This window comes from Marmota monax, unplaced genomic scaffold, assembly GCF_021218885.2.
Source record: "Marmota monax isolate L192 unplaced genomic scaffold, Marmota_monax_Labrador192_F-V1.1 WCK01_AAM20220418_F8-fsc00004, whole genome shotgun sequence".
Taxonomy (NCBI): Eukaryota; Metazoa; Chordata; class Mammalia; order Rodentia; family Sciuridae; genus Marmota; species Marmota monax.
Genome location: NW_026692881.1, coordinates 10,992,467 through 11,013,110, shown reverse-complemented (window position 1 = coordinate 11,013,110; position 20,644 = coordinate 10,992,467). Strand labels below are relative to the sequence as shown.

Below are 20,644 nucleotides of genomic sequence, written 5' to 3'. Positions count from 1 at the left end.
TTCCACAGTCTTGCTATTGTGAACTGTGCTGCTATGAACATCGATGTAGCAGTGTCCCTGTAGCATGCTCTTTTTAGGTCTTTAGGGAATAGACCAAGAAGGGGAATAGCTGGGTCAAATGGTGGCTCCATTCCCAGCTTTCCAAGAAATCTCCATACTGCTTTCCAAATTGGCTGCACCAATCTGCAGTCCCACCTGCAATGTACAAGTGTACCCTTTTCCCCACATCCTCGCCAGCACTTGTTGTTGTTTGACTTCCTAATGGCTGCCAATCTTACTGGGGTGAGATGGTATCTTAGGGTGGTTTTGATTTGCATTTCTCTGACAGCTAGAGATGTTGAGCATTTTTTCATGTACTTGTTGATTGACTGTATGTCCTCCTCTGAGAAGTGTCTGTTCAGGTCCTTGGCCCATTTGTTGATTGGGTTGTTTGTTCTCTTACTGTCTAATTTTTTGAGTTCTTTGTATACTCTGGATATTAGGGCTCTATCTGAAGTGTGAGGAGTAAAGATTTGTTCCCAGGGTGTAGGCTCCCTATTTACCTCTCTTATTGTTTCTTTTGCTGAGAAAAAACTTTTTAGTTTGAGTAAGTCCCATTTGTTGATTCTAGTTATTAACTTTTGTGCTATGGGTGTCCTATTGAGGAATTTGGAGCCCAACCCCACAATATGTAGATCGTAGCCAACTTTTTCTTCTATCAGACGGCGCGTCTCTGATTTGATATCAAGCTCCTTGATCCATTTTGAATTCACTTTTGTGCATGGCGAGAGAAAGGGATTCTGTTTCATTTTGTTGCATATGGATTTCCAGTTTTCCCAGCACCATTTGTTGAAGATGCTATCCTTCCTCCATTGCATGCTTTTAGCCCCTTTATCAAATATAAGGTAGTTGTAGTTTTGTGGATTGGTTTCTGTGTCCTCTATTCTGTACCATTGGTCCACCCGCCTGTTTTGGTACCAGTACCATGCTGTTTTTAGTATAGTTTGCTGTAGTATAGTTTGAAGTCTGGTATCGCTATACCGCCTGATTCACACTTCTTGCTTAGCATTGTTTTTGCTATTCTGGGTCTTTTATTTTTCCATATGAATTTCATGATTGCTTTCTCTATTTCTACAAGAAATGCCGTTGGGATTTTGATTGGCATTGCATTAAACCTATAGAGAACTTTTGGTAATATCGCCATTTTGATGATGTTAGTTCTGCCTATCCATGAACAGGGTATATTTTTCCATCTTCTAAGATCTTCTTCTATTTCTCTCTTTAGGGTTCTGTAGTTTTCATTGTATAAGTCTTTCACCTCTTTTGTTAGGTTGATTCCCAAGTATTTTATTTTTTTTTGAAGATATTTTGAATGGAGTGGTTGTCCTCATTTCCATTTCAGAGGATTTGTCGCTGATATACAGGAATGCCTTTGATTTATGCGTGTTGATTTTATATCCTGCCACTTTGCTGAATTCATTTATTAGCTCTAATAGTTTCTTTGTAGACCCTTTTGGGTCTGCTAGGTATAGAATCATATCATCTGCAAATAGTGATAATTTAAGTTCTTCTTTTCCTATTTTTATGCCTTTAATTTCTTTCATCTGTCTAATTGCTCTGGCCAGTGTTTCGAGAACTATGTTGAAGAGAAGTGGAGAGAGAGGGCATCCCTGTCTTGTTCCAGATTTTAGAGGGAATGCCTTCAGTTTTTCTCCATTCAGAATGATGCTAGCCTGAGGCTTAGCATAGATTGCTTTTACAATATTGAGGTATGTTCCTGTTATCCCTAGTTTTTCTAGAGTTTTGAACATAAAGGGATGCTGTACTTTGTCGAATGCTTTTTCCGCATCTATCGAGATGATCATATGGTTCTTATTTTTAAGTCTATTGATGTGGTGAATAACATTTATTGATTTCCGTATATTGAACCAGCCTTGCATCCCAGGGATGAATCCTACTTGATCATGGTGTACAATTTTTTTGATATGTTTTTGTATCCGATTCGCCAGAATTTTATTGAGGATTTTTGCATCTAGGTTCATTAGAGATATTGGTCTGCAGTTTTCTTTCTTTGAAGTGTCTTTGTCTGGTTTAGGTATCAGGGTGATGTTGGCCTCATAGAATGAATTTGGAAGTTCTCCCTCCTTTTCTATTTCCTGAAGTAGCTTGAAAAGTACTGGTATTAGTTCTTATTTAAAGATTTTGTAAAATTCTGCTGTGTACCCATCCGGACCTGGGCTTTTCTTAGTTGGTAGTCTTTTTATAGTTTCTTCTATTTCCTCAATTGATATTGGTCTGTTTAGGTTTTCTATATCCTCCTGACTCAATCTGGGCAGATCATATGACTTAAGAAATTTATCTATGCCTTCAATATCTTCTAATTTATTGGAGTATAAGGATTCAAAATAGTTTTTGATTATCTTCTGTATTTCTGAAGTGTCTGTTGTGATATTGCCTTTTTCATCCCGTATGCTAGTAATTTGAGTTCTCTCTCTTCTTCTCTTTGCTAGCATCGCTAAGGGTCTGTCGATTTTGTTTATTTTTTCAAAGAACCAACTTATAGTTTTGTCAATTTTTTTAATTGTTTCTTTTGTTTCGATTTCATTAATTTCAGCTCTGATTTTAATTATTTCTTGCCTTCTACTTCTTTTGCTGTTGTTTTGCTCTTCTTTTTCAAGGATTTTGAGATGAAGTATGAGATCATTTATTTGTTGGTTTTTTCTTTTTTTAAGGAATGAACTCCAAGCAATGAATTTTCCTCTTAGAACTGCTTTCAATGTGTCCCATAGATTCCGATATGTTGTGTCTGTGTTTTCATTTATCTCTAAGAAGTTTTTAATTTCCTCCTTGATGTCTTCTATAACCCATTGATCATTCAGTAACCTACTGTTCATTCTCCAAGTGATGTATGCTTTTTCCTTCCTTCTTTTATCGTTGATTTTCAGTTCCATTCCATTATGATCAGATAAGATGCATGGTATTATCTCTACTCCTTTATATTGTCTAAGAGTTGCCCTGTGACATAATATATGATCTATTTTTGAGAAGGATCCATGTGCTGCTGAGAAAAAAGTGTAACTGCTTGATGTTGGGTGGTATACTCTATATATGTCAATTAGGTCTAGGTTATTAATTGTGTTATTGAGTTCTATAGTTTCCTTATTCAACTTTTGTTTGGAAGATCTGTCCAGTGGCGAGAGAGGTGTGTTGAAGTCTCCCATGATTATGGTGTGGTGGTCTATTAGACTCTTGAACTTGAGAAGAGTTTGTTTGACGAACATAGCTGCACCATTGTTTGGGGCATAAATATTTATGATTGTTATGTCTTGTTGGTGTATGGTTCCCTTAAGCAGTATGTAATGTCCCTCTTTATCCCTTTTGATTAACTTTGGCTTGAAATCTATTTTATTTGATATGAGTATGGACACGCCTGCTTGTTTCCGAAGTCCATATGAGTGATATGATTTTTCCCAACCTTTCACCTTCAGCCTATATATGTCTTTTCCTATCAAATGCGTCTCCTGTAGGCAGCATATTGTTGGGTCTTGTTTTGTGATCCATTCTACTAGCCTGTGTCTCTTAATTGGTGAGTTTAAGCCATTAACATTTAGGGTTATTATTGAGATATGGGTTGTTCTTCCAGCCATATTTGTTTATTTCTGTTACTAAACATTGTTTGTTATCCTCTTTGATTATTTCCGCCCCCCCTTTACTGTCCTACCTCCCACTGTTGGTTTTCACTGTTATTTTCCATTTCCTCTTCCTGTAATGCTTTGGCGAGGATGTTTTGAAGAGATGGTTTTCTAGCTGCGAATTCTTTAAACTTTTGTTTATCGTGGAAGGTTTTAATTTCATCTTCCATCCTGAAGCTTAATTTCGCTGGATACACAATTCTTGGTTGGAACCCATTTTCTTTCAGTGTTTGAAATATGTTATTCCAGGATCTTCTAGCTTTCAGAGTCTGTGTTGAAAGATCAGCTGTTATCCTGATTGGCTTACCCCTAAATGTGATCTGCTTCCTTTCTCTTGTAGCTTTTAAAATTCTCTCCTTATTCTGTATGTTGGGCATCTTCATTATAATGTGTCTAGGTGTGGATCTCTTATGATTTTGCACATTCGGCGTCCTGTAGGCTTCTAGGATTTGGGATTCTGTCTCATTCTTCAAGTCTGGGAAGTTTTCTTGTATTATTTCATTGAATAGACTGCTCATTCCTTTGGTTTGGAGCTCTGTACCTTCCTGTATCCCAAAGACTCTTAAGTTTGGTCTCTTAATGTTATCCCATATTTCTTGGAACAGTCTTGCTGAGCTGTCTATGTTCTTTTCAAGTTGAAATACTTTATCTTCATTGTCTGATGTTCTATCTTCTAAGTGTTCTACTCTGCTGGTAGTATTCTCCATTGAGTTTTTAAGTTGGTTTATTGCTTCCTGCATTTCTAGGATTTCTGATTGCTTGTTTTTTATAACCTCTATCTCCCTGTATAGTTGATCCTTTGCTTCCTGGATTTGTTTGCGTAATTCATTGTCGAAGTGATCTTTCATTGTCTGATTTTGCTGTTTAATGTCTTCCTTGATACTCCAGATCATCTGAAGCATGTATATCCTGAATTCTTTATCTGACATTCCATCTGCTGCAGCTGTTACCTCTTCTAAAGTTGCGTTGACCTGCATTGCTTGTGGTCCTTTCTTTCCTTGTCTTTTCATACTGCTTGCGTATCTTTCCTGCAGGTGCGGGCGGCGGCTCTGCTCTCTCCTTATTCCAATTGGGGTGTCGTGGCTACCACGCCGGCAGGTCACTGGGCCTGTTCTGGGAGCTGGCGGCGGCTCTGTTCTGCCCCTACTCCAATTGGGGTGACGAGTGTACCACGCCGGCAGGCCACCGGGCCTGATCCGCCGGTCGGTTGCAGGTTTGCCTACCCTGCAGGCGCGGGCGGCAGCTCTACTCTGCCCCTACTCCAAATGGGGTGACGTGTCTGTCGTACCGGCAGGCCACTGGGCCTGTTCCTGGCACGGGAGGCGACTCTGCTCTGTCACTACTCCAATTAGGGTGGTGTTTGTACCACGCCGGCAGGCTCCTGGGCTTGATCCGCCGGTCTGTTGTAGGTCTGCCTACCTTGGAGGTGCGGGCGGCGGATCTGCCCTGCCCCTCCTACCACGCCTGCGGACCCCTGGGCCTGATCTGCAGGTTGATCACTGGTCTGCTCACCCTGCGGGCAAGGGTGGCGGTTCCGCTCCGCCCCCACTCCAATTGGGGTCACGTGACCACCACACCGGCAGGGCCTGATCCGGGCGTGGGAGAGGGATCTGCTCTGCCCCTACTCCAGTTGGGGTGATGTGTGTACCACACTGGCAGGCCACTGGGCCTGACCCGCCAGGCTGTCACAGGTCTGTTTACCTTGCAAGGGCGAAGGGCGGCTCTGCCCTGCCCCTCCTACCACGCCCATGTACTACTGGGTCGCGGGTCTGCCCACCTGGCGGGTGTGGGTGGCGGCTCCGTTCCGCCCCCTCTCCAATTGGGGTCACGCAGTCACCACGCTGGCGAGCCGCTGGGCCTGCTCCGGGCGCTGGCGGCGGCCCGGCTCCTCCCCTCTGGCTCGAGGACAAATTGAGGAGACTCGGGTGACTGTGCCTCACCCCCCCTACCAGGAGACCAACTGCTTATGTCACCGCTGGTATTGATGAAGATCTCTCCTCCGCCGCTTTCTGCTGACATCAGATCTCTGCCATGTTGGTATCCTATGCGAATGGCAGCATTTCGTTCCCCTTGCCGGGCAACCAAAGCAACGGGTGAGTCCTGACCGGCCCTCAGCAGGACCCGGACCGAGACGCAGTTTCCGCGGGCTCCTAGCCCCAGTCCAGGGAAGTTCCGGGAGCCGGAACTCGGCCGCTCCATGCTCGGTGTAAGCTCCTATAAGTGTAAGCTCCAAGAAGCAGTCCCCGCGGGCTCAGTTCCGGGAGCCGGAATTCGGCTGCTTAGTGTTTGGTGTATGCTCTGATAGTAGCAGGGTCCAAGAAGCAGCCTCCGCAGGCTCCGCAGCCCTGAGCCAGGGCGGTTCCGGGACGGTTCCGGGAGCCGGAACTCCCAATATGGGTGAACCTTAAAAACACTGCTGCTGGGTGTGATGGCACATCTATAATCCCACTGACTTGGGAGGATGAGCAGGAGGATCACAAGTTCTAGACAAGCCTCTGAAATTTGGCAAAACTTTGTCTCAAAATAAAAAATAAAAAGGGAGAGGATATAGCTCTGTGGTAAAGCGCCCCTGGGTTCAATCCCCAGTACCAAAACCAAAAACCAAACAGAACAGTAACAAAAACATTGTACTAAGTCAAATGAGCCATATAGAAAGGAATTAGTATTTTGTAACTCTATTTATGTGAAATATCTAGAATAGGCAATTTATACAAACAGGAAGTATAATATATGTCACCAGGAGCTGGAAAAAAGAATAAGAAGTTAGTGCTTAATGAGTAAAGAGTTTCCCTGTGGGATGATAGAATTCTGCAAGTAAATAATGGTGATGGTGTACAACATTGTGAATTACTTAATGTCATTGAATTGCAAAACTGTATATTTCAGAATGACTAAAGTAGCCAAGTTTTATGCTGTACTTATTTTACCACAATACCATATTTTCCTTTTTCTAAATTGTCATCATTTTGAAACAGGGTCTAGCTGTGTTGCTCAAATTATCTCCAATTCTTGGGCTCAGACAGTCCTCCTGCCTCAGTTTCCTAAGTAGTTGGGATTACAGGTGCATGCCACCATACCTAGCTACCACAATTTATAAAATATGATAAGAAATTCAAAGATAAGCCAAATATTGAAAGAAAATACTTGCATCACAAAAATAAGTAAATACTGCCAACTCAACAATATAAAGAACTCTTACAGTTTCATAAAAGAGCTATTGGGGGAGGCCCGTTTGCACCGGTCCTGTCGGCCACGTCCCGCGGGGTGGCGGGTGCGCTGCGGCCTCTGGTGCAGGCCGCAGTGCCCGCCACCCTGGAGCCGCCTGTGCTGGACGTGAAGCGACCCTTCCTGTGCCGGGAGTCGCTGAGTGGCCAGGCCGTGGGCCGGCCTTTGGTCGCCTGCGTGGGCCTCAATGTACCTGCTTCTGTTCATTATTCCACACGGATGTCAAAGTGCCTGATTTCTCTGACTATCGTCGCTCTGAAGTGTTAGATAGCACAAAGTCTTCAAAAGAGAGCAGCGAGGCTAGAAAAGGTTTCTCCTATGTGGTGACTGCAACAGCTACTGTGGGTGTTGCATATGCCGCCAAGAATGTTGTCTCCCAGTTTGTTTCCAGCATGAGTGCTTCTGCTGATGTACTGGCCATGTCGAAAATTGAAATCAAGTTGTCCGATATTCCAGAAGGCAAGAACATGGCTTTCAAATGGAGAGGCAAACCCCTGTTTGTGTGCCACAGAACCCAGAAGGAGATTGACCAGGAAGCTGCTGTTGAAATGTCCCAGTTGCGGGACCCACAGCATGATTTGGATCGAGTAAAGAAACCTGAATGGGTTATCCTGATAGGTGTTTGTACTCATCTTGGTTGTGTACCCATTGCAAATGCAGGAGATTTTGGTGGTTATTACTGCCCTTGCCATGGGTCACACTATGATGCATCAGGCAGGATCAGGAAGGGGCCTGCGCCTCTCAACCTTGAAGTTCCCTCGTATGAGTTCACCAGTGATGATCTAGTGATTGTTGGTTAGAGACTTTGAACTGAAGTTCTAGGCTGCTTTCATTTTTCATGTCACCTCAGAAGAGTTGAGGGCAAGCCTCCTGTACTTCTAAGTTGGTTGATTTGAAATATTTAAGGATTGTTAATAATGTACTTGCAAATGTGAAGTAAATTGAATCTAATGTTGAGTACTTACAAGCATTCACTTAATAAAGCTACTGTTAAACATTGTTAAGCTCGGTCACAGACTTGAAAGGTGCAATGTCTTTGATAGCTAATTCTAATTAAAAATTACAGACTGGTGTACCAAAAAAAAAAAAAAGAGCTATTGGGGGGGGACCAGGGATTGCACCCCCACCCCTATTTTGTATTTTATTTAGAGACAGGGTCTCACTAAATTGCTGAGATTGGTTTTGAACTCATGATCCTCCTGCCTCAGCCTCCTCAACTGCTGGGATTACAGGCAAGTGCCACTACGCCCCCCCCCCCCCCAAAGAGCTATTTTTAAAAAGCGAAAATTCTGATATAGACATTTTACCAAAAAAAATATATTAAAGCTAATAAATTACATGAAAAGATGCACAATACTATTAGTGAAATGCCAATCAAAACCACAGTGAAATACCTCTTCACACTCTGAAGAAGAACTACAAATTTAAAAAAAAAGAGCTATAATAATAAAAAAAAATACAGTAATAAGTGTGGAGAAATTAGAACCCTCATACACTGCTAGTGGGAATGTTAAATGATGCAGCCATTTTGGAAAACAATTTAGCAGTTTCTTAAGTTCATACAACATGCTGGGTGCTCATGCCTGTAATCCCAGTGGCTTGGGAGGTTGAGGCATGAGGATCGAGAGTTCAAAGCAAGCCTCAGCAATTTAGCAGACCCTGTCTCTAAATAAATACTAAAAAAAGGGATGAAAATATGGCTCAGTAGTTAAGCACCTGAGTTCAATACTCAGTACCAAACAATAACAACAACAACAACAAAAACAAATAAACAGACAAACATAAAACACAGCAATTCCCTGTCTAGGTGTCTACCCAAGAGAAAAACTGATGTTGAATGATTTGCCTAGCATGTATAAGGCCCCAGGTTCAACCTTAAGTTCTTGGACATTCAAGCACACACACAAGTGATACAGTATATCTATGCAATGGAATACTATTCAGCAACAAAGAAACAAAACAACTGATACATGTTACAATATGGATAAACTCAAGAACATTATGCTAAGTGGACTGGGATGTGGCTCAGTGATAGAACACTTGCCTAGCATGCTTGAGGCCCTTGCAGCACCACCATCAACAACAAAAAGTTATGCTAAGTGAAAGAAGCCAGATATATAAATTCACATATTGCATATTTTTATTTATAAAAAAATATTCAAGAAAGGAAAATCTTCAGAGACAGAAACTAGATCAACAGTTACTCCAGACTCAGGGTAGTAATGGGTCCTGACTACACGGGCATAAGGGATCTCTTATGGAGATGGAAATATTCTAAAACTAGATTGTTGTGATGTCTGTACAATTCTATAACTTTATTAATAATCATTGAATTATGCATTTAAATAGTGCATGTTATGCTATATAAATTATACCTCAATAAAGCTATACTATACAAGTCTATTAGAAGTAACAATCAGAGAGAATAGACAATGCCCAAAGGTGGTCTTTTGTCACGTTCACTATCATGCACCTTTGCATTTCTATTCAATGGTGGCAATGCAGATCAATGAGGAAAGGAAAATCATTTAATAAATGATCTTCTGGGACCTCCAGCTATCCATATAAGGGAAAATGAAATTGGATACCTACCATACATCACACATAAGAGTCAATTCCCAGTGTATCAAATACTTACAAATGAAAGGTAAACTTCAAAAAGTTTTAAAAACAAACAGAATTTTTCTTAAAATCTCACAGAAGTGAAGAACCTGAAAACAAGACCCCAAAGCACTCATCTTTTAAAAACCTGATTAAGGACTTCTGTTCAAATAAGAGTCTAATAGATACAATAAAAAGATATAAATTTGAAGAAAAAAATCTAACACATATAAATGACAAAAGATTAGCACAAACTGAGCACAACTAATTTAAAATTTAAAAATTTGAAATGCTCTCAAATCTAAAATCTTTTCAATACTTACATGATACACAAAAAGCTTTGAGTTTTGGAGCAGTTCAGATTTTTGGACTACGAATGCTCTTCTGGTAAAGTCTATGTAATTACTTCAAAATCCAAAAAAACCTCCTAAATCTGAAATAACTCTATCCCCCATACATTTCAAATAAGGGATATTTAACCTATATAGAGAGAAAAATAAAAAGGACTCCAAGTAATTATTTTCATAAAAAACAGACTAACAGAATAAAATAAATAAAAGCTATTAACAGATATTGTGCAAAGAGAGAAAACAAATGGCAAACAGAGAGATCTATCAAAAGCCTCATAAGTAATAACGGAGCTCATAAGCTAAAACCAGAATAACAGTTCATATGTATATATAGTACTAAGAAATCTGGTAATAGTATGTTTAGAGGGAGAACACTGTTAGGAATTTTACATTGGTGTGATAACATTTGTTTCTAGATCATAAAGTTGAACAGCTGCATGCCCTAACATCCAGCTACTACCCTAGAGAAAGTCCTAGAAATGTGTACTAAAGACATATATAAGAATATTCAAGGAAACATTGCTCAAAAGAGCAAAAAAACTTTCTTGATCCAAAAATCTATTGACAAAGAAATGGAAAAGTTTAGTTATGGTATATTCTTAAATACAAAACTACTCTGCAGTGAAACTCCATAAAAGAAGTATAAGCCCACAAGTATCCAATTGCTAAGAAAGGCCATCAGATATTGTTCTACATTAATTTCTTATGCCACTAAGAAACTCTGGATTGGATTTTCAGTTTATCCCCTGTGACAAAACTGTTTATAACATACTGTAGCTAAATGGCATGCATAGGCAATAAAAAGGAATTTTTAAAACATTGTTACAAATTGATAAAACAGCATCACCACCTTACTAAATCTTTAGAGGAAACATAATGAAAAGGCACATTAATAAGCCAAAACTGTGTCAGACTCTTGTTGTTCTTATGCTCCATCCCTTGTCCCTTAATTCTCAGTTAGGAGACTGGAAAATTGAGATCTCAATGCAAATAAACGTATGAGACTAGTTTACCTCTTATCACATTTTCAAACTGGAGACACACACACACACACACACGCACGCGCGCGCGCGCGCGCCCACACACAGACATGCCCCCACCTTTTTTCCTTTCTTCTATCCTCCAAGATATTTAAATTTCTTCAAATTTAAATCAACACTAAAGACATATCAGCAAAAAAACCAAATGTGTGTAAGTGTGCACACCAAGAGAAAGAATCTAACTCTTTCAGGATTCCAGAGATAGAATCTGACAGTAAGAATACAATTTATATGGCAGTGATAGAGGGAAGAGGTCCCACTTATAGTGCAGTCTTCATGTTTTGGGAGAAGCAGAGAGGGACACTCTAAGCTTCTCCCCCACCCTTATTCGTCTCCACCTGAGGTGTTGAATTTTGGTGGCAGGCACTATTGCTTAACAACAGAGAGGATTTCTCTTACTAATGGGAATGCCCTCCATTCCCATAGGAAAGGCCTGCTGTGCTAGTGACTGACTAGGTAAATTCAATTCAGGTTAAATATCAGAAGGCATACTGCAGCCACATGTGGAAGCAATGTCTTTTGATCCATGTTATCTGTACTAGAGCCGATGTTTTGAGGTCCCATATATTTTCCTGTCTTTTTCTCAACTGATTACAAATTCAGATGGGGGTAATACAGTGTTATTTATTAGTCCTCCTTAAACCCTAATGGTCAAGTTTTTGTTTGTTTTTTAATAAATTTCATTACTTTTGTACAGAAGGCTGAACTTAGTGGTACTCTATATCTCTACCCCTATTTACTTTGTTTATTTTATTGTAGTACTGAGGATTGAACCCAGGTTCTCACACATGCCAGGCAAGAGGACTACCTACCACTGAGCCTCATTCCCAGTAAAGTTTTTATAAATCTAAAAGTATCTTATTGCTTCAGATATGCTGGAGATATTAAAAACAACTATGTGTTTTCTAATGATTTTCTTTTCCTTTTTCAATTTTTAGAGACAGCAATCTTGCTATGTCACCCAGGCTAGCCTTAAATTCCTGGGCTCAAGCCATCTTCTTGTCTCAGCTCCAAGTAGCTGGGACTAAAGGTACATACCATCACATTTTTTTTTCACCCTGGAATACATCTTGTCAATACATAAAGAGAATAGGGAATGGTAGTGTTAATCCATTTTCCCACCTTCAAATTCATCCTCTACTCCACACACACACACACACACACACACACCATGTTCATATCCACACCTATCCACACACAAACGTATCATCTTCCATTCTCTCCATTAATTTCCAATATTTTTAGCAAAAAGAAATTAAGAAAATCAGATATACCAGCTACAGAACAATACCAGCTTCTTGTTTCTGTAATATTGAAAACACAAAGGGAAAGAAAGAAACCAACCAACCAACCAACCAAAAACAAGACCCCCCCCCAAAAAAAAAAAACAAAAAATCAACATTAGTGTGAGAATGAGGAAAACAAAAGATCCAGTAATGCAACCATTCCTTGCCTTCTCCCTGGGTGGTTGGATAAAATGTCTCTAGCTTGTTAATACTTGCTAGTGTTTGCTTCGCATGTCTGTGTCTATTTACAATTTTCTAACATTTCTTCACTTCTTTTGCCACGCTTTAAAAAAGGGTTGCATATAAGATTCAAAACTCTTGCCTACCACACCTTATTAAAGGACAAAGCTGGCCAAAGAGGGGCAAAACTTATTTATATCATGCAAGTTTTCTGCTCATGATTTCTTGTGTGTTTTCATTTTGTTGAGTTGCTATTGTTTTTTGGTACTCGGGGTTGAACCCAGGAGCATTTCACCAACAGAGCTACACTCCCAGTCCTTTTTATTTCTTATTTGGAGATGGTCTCACTAAGTTGCTGAAGCTGGCCTAGAACTTGTAACACTCCTGCTTCAGCCTCTCAAGACACTGGGATTACAAGTGTGCATGATAATGCCTGGCTTCATGACTTCTTAAGTTAACAGAATCTTCAGTGCTTGGGCCTCTAGGAATTGGCAAACTCAATGAGACAAAGCAATGTAAATTTCATAATTTCTCAAACTGAGAAATTTGACATTATAGAAAACTATAAATACCTAACCCTGAATCTTCTTACTGCCAATAATATCAACTCTAGCCAAAATAAACAAAGAGTTGCTTAACTTTTACATCTACATGACCTTTAAATTTTTAGTAATTACAGGAATTCTAGTCAGCACTTCAGTAGAGTTCTACATTTAAAAAGGGATAGGAAACAAAGAAGCAGACAACTTTGATAAAAGATTAAATCAGTTTTTTAAAATTAGAAATTATAACTTGACCTCCAAACTGTTTCAGAGGGAACTGGACCACTGAAAACTCATCAACTTTCTGAATGTTCTTTTAAATTTCCCAAAAGAACTGAAAGCCAAAAAGAAAACATTTAACAAGTGGCCATGGGATGCTACAGTCGACTACATAACTAATTTAAAGAAGTGTAAGTACAGTTTCTTTAAAATTAACTGTGTTCACTACCCTTGGTATTTTGGCTAAAGATCTAGCACAAATATTACTTACATTCTTTCCAAACCTCAATCATTTTTCATTTGAAAAAGATTTTGAGCTTACTTACACACATAATATTTTTTTTCTAGAAAAAGGACTTTTTTAATTCCAAGAATTTTCTTTTTCATGCTATTTCTGAATCTTGACTTTGTCACTATTAAAATCATAAGAATTAAAAAGAATAAGGATTTTTTTTACTTAATAGGCCCTACTTAGCTATCCTGGCTATTTTCAGAGATAAGAACTATTTTTAAAAAGGAGAGAATTAAATATTACCTATTCTGTCAAAAAACAGAAGTTATAAGGCTGAAAGTAAAAGATCATAATTTTTATAGTATTTTAGAGTTGCCAGAGATCGTACCCATGTCAAAGGTTCTTCATCAAGAGATAATGAGGGGGGCTGGGGCTGTGGCACTTGCCTACCATGTGCAAGGTGCTGGATTCAATCCTCAGCACCACATTAAAAAATAAATAAATAATTAAATTAAATAAAGGTATAAAAAAATCACATCAATCTAAAAAAAAAAAAAAGAGTTAATGAGGGGCTGGGGCTGTAGCTCAGAGGTACAGCGCTCACCTAGCATGCATGAGGCACTGGGTTTGATCCTCAGCAATAAATAAAGTAAAATAAAGACATTGTGTCCACCTATGTGTAAAATATAAATATTAAAAAAAGAGTTAATGAACTAGAGAGGCAGTTGATAAGCTTCCTCAAACTGTATGCACAATTTGAAATAAACAATGTACATAAAAACATTTTTCTTGGGCAGATGCCTATAGATTTCATCGAACTCTCCTCATATTCAATGCACTACCTTGCCACTCCCTAGAAAGACTGATGAACCCATAAAGTCACTTGCCAATGTCACACCACTAATTAAGTGTTTGAGACAGGTTTCTTGCAGTTTCTCCTTTCTAATCATATTCCTCTTGTTCCTGTTCTCCATACAATAATCAAGAGAGTTATATTGTCTCTAACCTCTTCCATCCTATACATTGCTAAAATGCCTACATTTAAACAGTTCAAAAATTATTTTCTTCTCCCTCCAGAATAACATTTGAGTGTGTCACATCAGCAAAAAGGGCTGGCTGGATACAGTGGTGCATGCCTGTAATCCCAACGGCTAGGAGGCTAAGGAAGGAGGATTGCAAAGCCAGCTGCAGCAATTTAGTGAGACCATCACAAAATAAAAAATTTTAAAAAGGGCTGGGGAAGAAATGGGGCTGTGACTCAGTGATAGAGCGCTTGCCTAGCATGTGTGAGGCACTGGGTTCGATTCTCAGCACCACATATAAATAAATAAAATAAAGGTCCATTGACAACTAAAAAATATTTAAAAAAAAAAGGGGGGGGACGGCTGGGGATGTGGCTCAGTGGTTAAATACCCTTATATTCAATAAAAAAAAAAAAAGAAAGGTAAGAAGTTTCAGGCAATACCTTACTAATAAAGATCTTTACTTCTTTTATGGCAGGAGAGAAAAAATAGAATAAAATCAAAGGCAAAAGAGTTAACTAAATAAAACACAATTGCTTTTGTGCTACATACTTATTATGCCATGTATAGATAGATTGCTTCATGAAGAGAATCTATATTGATTTAAGCCCAATCTCACGACTGAAGACATTCAAAAGGAAGGCAGAAACCACCAGGAGAAGAAAAGGGGAAAGAAAGAATTTTTAGGACAGGCACACAAGCAACAACAAGAACATATCAGGAGAATATGGAGAAAATATCCCAATCACCAGGATGTAAGATATTATATAAACACAACAGAATAGGGCTGGGGTTGTGGCTCAGTGGTAGAGTGCTTGCCTCGAATGTGTGAGGCACTGAGTTCAATTCTTAGCACTGCATATAAAAAAATAAATAAAATAAAGGTCCATCAACATCTAAAAAATATACAAAATACATGTATGAAGATTTGAATTTGGTGTCAACATACCTTGTATACAGAGATATGATAAATTGTGGTATATGCGTGTATTAAGAATTGTAATGCAAAAAAAAAGATTTACTTCCTTAAGTGTGCACGTATGACTATGTAGCAAATCCCACCATTATGTACAACTATAATGCACCAATAAAAATACAGAAAAAAATCAGATAAATATAAATTAAAACTATAATAAAAATTTGCTTCCTTAAAAATAAATAAAACAGAATCTATGCTAATATTTCTATTTACAAGGAAAGTAAAATAACTTCACATGTACTTAATCATTATAATGAGCATAAGGTTTCTTTTTACTATGACAGAAATGTTCTAAAATTGACTGTTGTGTTAGCTGCACAACTCCATGAATGTGCTAAAACATCAAATAAACATTTTAAATAGGTAAGTTGTATGGTATATAACTTATGTCTCAACAAAGCTGTTAAATTTCTATTAAGCAAAAATCAAATCAAATCTCACAAAACATAAAAGGAAAAACAAGAAAACCAAGTGAGGATTGTCCAGGTAATACAAAGCTCATTTAAAACTTCAAAAAGTCATTTGAAGTATCCAACCATATTAACAGTCTGATGAAGAACCACATAACCATATCAAGTGATGCTTCAAAGTAATTTGATGGCATCATAAATCCTTTTTTTTGTGGGGGGATGTTTCTGGATATTGAACCCAGGGGCACTTTATCACTTAGCTACACCCCCAGGCCCTTTTATTTTTTATTTCGAGATAGGATCTTGCTAAATTTCCAAGGCTGGCCTCAAATTCATGATCTCCTGTCTCAGCCTCCCACATTGCTAGGATTACAGGCATGTGCCCAAAACTAGGAAAAGAATGGAGGTTCCTTAGCTTACTAAAGGACATCTACAAAAACAAAACACTACCATATTGATAACATCATACTTAGACTGGAAACAAGGTAATAATGTCTGTTCTGACATTCCCAGTCAAAAATCATAGTGAGAGTCGTAGACAGTGCAATAAGATAAGAAGTTAAGTAAAAAGCTTTTAAGTTGGAAAGGAAAAATAAAAAATCTTTTCCACATTTGTAGAACCATGACTAACCACAGTCACCTCACAGACTCTACACAAAAAGCTCCTAGAACTAATAAATAAGCTTAGCAGGGTTACATGATAAAAGACAACCATACAAAAATCAATACTATTTCTGTATTAGCAATGAATAATTGGAACTTGAAATTTTAAAAAAAATGCATCTTTTACAATAGCTCTAAAAACATTAAATATTGAGATATAATTATACCTAAATATGGAAAGATATATATACTAAAAATTTCATAACACCAATGAAGAAAATCAAGAGACCCAAATAAATGTACAGGTATTCTATGTTAAAGGACTAAAAGATTCAACATAATAGAGATGTGAAAGCTCTCCAACTTACTAATTAACAAGAATTATTTTATACAGAGAAAAGCTGATTCTAAAATTGAAATAGGAAAGCAAAGCAAATAGAATAGCCAAAACAATTTTGGAAATTTATGTAACTGCTGTTTTCTATATTAAAATGTAAGCCCTATGACATAATGGATACATTTAAGTGTAAGCTCTGTTTTCACCATTTTATCCCACTGCTATGCTTCCACACATGAACAAAAATCAGAATTTGGTGGGGTCTTACAAAAAAAAAATCACCTTTGTCCTCAAACTCAGTGTCTTATTGAAAAGTGCACTAATGGAAGAGTGCACAGTCTGGTAAGCCATTATATTAATGAACTTTTCTCCTCTGAGCCACTTCTATGAATTGTTTTCTTTCAATACTTTCTATCTTACTTCTATACTGATCTGAATGCTATTTTCAAATTATAAACATAATAAGAACAGAATTTGTATAATATTCATAATGCCTGGCCCTCACTTAATATTTTATTTTTTTTAAACTGACACAATAAAACAGACTGCTTTTCCTCCGGTGTATAGTTTGACAAGTTTTACCACATGTATAGAATTGTATAACTATCACCTCAACTGAGATACAAAGCAGTTTCAATCAGTCCCCAAAAAACTTCCTCATGTTATCTCTTTGAAGTCATACCCTCCCCTAACATCTATAAAATACCGAAATGATCCTTAAGATAGACTTATAAATCAGATTCAGTGCCAGAGGAATAAATCTTGTTTATACCATGTAGTGAATTCTTGAAATTTTATGTTGTCGCCTTGGCATCCATTTTGAATATGTTTAACTTTCTCAAAACAGAAGTAGGGCTCAGTCGTCCTTGACATAGTTCACAGTTCTGTGCTTTCCCCTAGTTCCTCAATGTGATCAATCTATATATCTACCTTAGACCTTCTAGTGACAACCTTCGGATAATACAGCTAGATACAACCTATCTGATAATGCTGACCTCCATGTCTGCATGGAAGTTATGTGACACTGATCTCTTAAAACATCACACCACAGTGTTTCAATTTATGTCTACAACATGCTCACCACTGGCTTCACCAGAACAACTGATTCTAGCTCCTTCTTTCAGAGAATATAGCTGGTGCTCAAACATACTTGCTGAATGAACAAGGGAGGATTTAAACAGAGTTTAGAGAAAGGAGGTGAATGACAGACAACTCATTCCAACTGGAAAAAATACAAAGTATGAACAGGGAAGAATAGAACATTTTGTTTCCTTAGAACTGTATTCACACCAAATTTAAAAGTTTTCTTCAGCTGGGTGTGGTGGCACATGCCAAAATCCCAGCTACTTTGGAGGCTGAGGTAGGAGGATCCCAAGTTTCAGGCCAGCCTCAGTAATTTAGCGAGATCCTGTCTCAAATTTTAAAAAATAAAAACATAAGGGGTGGGGCAGCTTGAGGATATAGCTCAGTGGTAGAATGTCCCTGGGTTCAATACCCAGTACCACAATAAATAAAAAACATGAAAAGTTTCTTTCTTCCAGGTATGGTGACATACGCCTGCGATCCCAGCTACTTGGGAGGCTGAGGCAGGAGAATTGCAAATTCAAGGCAACTTAAGCTTATCTCAAAATAAAAAATTTTTAAAGGCATTGAAGATGTTTCAATGGTAAACACTTGTCTAGCATGTGTGAAGCCCTGGGTTTGATCTCCAGTAGCAAAAACATATACAAAAAGAGGTTTCTTTCTACTGTTGTTGTTCATCTAATGAAACTATCAAGAAAGTATAAAGATAAGCCATACATTTATACACAATGGAGTATTACTCAGCACTAAAAAATGACAAAATCATGGCATTTGCAGGGAAATGGATGGCATTAGAGCAGATTATGCTAAGTGAAGCTAGCCAATCCCTAAAAAACAAATGCCAAATGTCTTCTTTGATATAAGGAGAACAACTAAAAACAGAGCAGGGAGGAAGAGCATGAGAAAAAGATTAACATTAAACAGGGACGAGAGGTGGAAAGGAAAGGGAGAGAGAAGGGAAATTGCATGGAAATGGAAGGAGACCCTCATTGTTATACAAAATTACATATAAGAGGATGTGGGGGAAAGGGAAAAAAAAATCAAGGGAGAGAAATGAATTACAGTAGATGGGGTAGAGAGAGAAGAGGGGAGGGGAGGGGAGGGGAGGGGAGGGGAGGGGAGGGGGGATAGTAGAGGATAGGAAGAGCAGCAGAATACAACAGTCACTAGTATGGCAATATGTAAAAACGTGGATGTGTAACCGATGTGATTCTGCAATCTGTATACGGGGTAAAAATGGGAGTTCATAACCCACTTGAATCAAATGTATGAAATATGATATGTCAAGAGCTTTTTAATGTTTTGAACAACCAATAAAAAAATAAAGATAAGCCATAGAAGATATTTACAAATTATCTAACTGATAAGGGTTTAGCACCCAGAATTTAAAAAGAATTCATATTCCTTAAAATGAAAAAATACAAACAGACCAATAAATAATGGGCAAAGGATTTGAACAGACATTTCTTCAAAGGAGATATGCAAATGGTCAACAAGCAAATGAAAAGATGCTCAACATCAGTCATTAAGGAAATTCAAATCAAAATCACAATGAAATAGCACTCCACACTCATTAGGACTATAATTTTTAAAATAATAAAGAAAATCACAAGTTGGTGACAATGGTAGAAACTGGAATTCTCATTCATTGCCAGTGGGAATGTAAAATAGGCAGCTACTATGGAAAACAGTTTGGCAGTTCCTTAATGAGTTAAACATAAATCTACCATGACCTAACAATTTCACTCTTGAGCATAATGCCCCAAAATTTAAAAAAAAAAAAAAACCAGCATTCAAACAAAACTTGTTCCTAACAGCATTATTTATAACCACCAAAAGGTAGAAACAACCCAATAGCCCATCAATGGATAAATGTGGTGTATCCAGACAATGAACTATTATTCAGCAATAAAAAATAATGCTGTACTGATGCTACAATATGGGTGAAGCTTTAAAATACAGTAAGTGAAAGATACCAACATTAAAGGCCATAAATGTATGATTCCATTTATATGAAATATCCAGAATAGGCCAAATTCATAGGGAAAGATAACAGATTAGTGGATGCTGGGAAGGAGGAGGGTGTTGGAGATGAGGGGAATGGATGTACTGCTTAGTGGGTACAGAATTTCCATTTGGGATTTTGAAACATGAATAGCTAGGTAGTAGTGATGGTGTACAACAACATTGAATGCATTAAATGTCACTAATGGTAAATTTTATGTTAAAATGCATGTAATATGGTTAGCTCTCAATGCTATAACAAAATATCATAGATGAGGCACTTACACAAAAGACATTTACTTATTACACTTCTGGAGTGTGGAAAGTCCAAGATCAAGGTGCAACAAGAGTTGGTGGTGTCTGGTGATGACTTTCTTCTGGTTTGCAGACAGTTGCCTTTCTGCTGAATCCTCACATTGTGAAGGGAGAGGTTGAAGCAAGCTCTCCGTGGTCTCTTCTTATGAAGATACTAATTTCATTATAGTCCTACCCTCATGGTCTCATCTAAACCTAATTACCTCCCAAAAGTCTCACTTCCAAATACCATTACCTTGAAGATTTGGGTTTCAACACATGAATTTGGGGGGAGACACAAAAATTCAGTCCATAGCAACTGTATTTTATCACAATAAAAAAAATTAACAGGTTTCAAAAACTGAATTTCCAATTAACAGTTTTTAAAACATGATGGCCAATATAATTAACAAACTAAACTTATACATCTTTTAGCACTATGTCAAACCAAAAGCCATAAGTAAATGACTCATTTTTATAAAATAAAAACTATTTTGAGGAGATTCACTTTTTTATTTCTTGTTGGTTTGTATTAAATATATAAGAGAGAAAACTAATTCTCACTG

General features: G+C 38.0%; 2 protein-coding genes across 5 annotated transcripts in view; one reads left to right on the top strand and one right to left on the bottom strand.

The window, feature by feature from the left end:
• The window catches only part of Tbc1d12 (TBC1 domain family member 12), an 87,798-nt gene that overhangs the window by 55,440 nt on the left and 11,714 nt on the right, over positions 1-20,644 (bottom strand). The window lies entirely within an intron of this gene.
• Positions 6,559-7,900, top strand: LOC124096316 (cytochrome b-c1 complex subunit Rieske, mitochondrial-like). Its single transcript, XM_058581362.1, is given in 3 exon segments — positions 6,559-6,585; positions 6,873-7,104; positions 7,107-7,900. Coding segments are annotated over 3 exon segments (849 nt in total). The 3' UTR covers positions 7,697-7,900.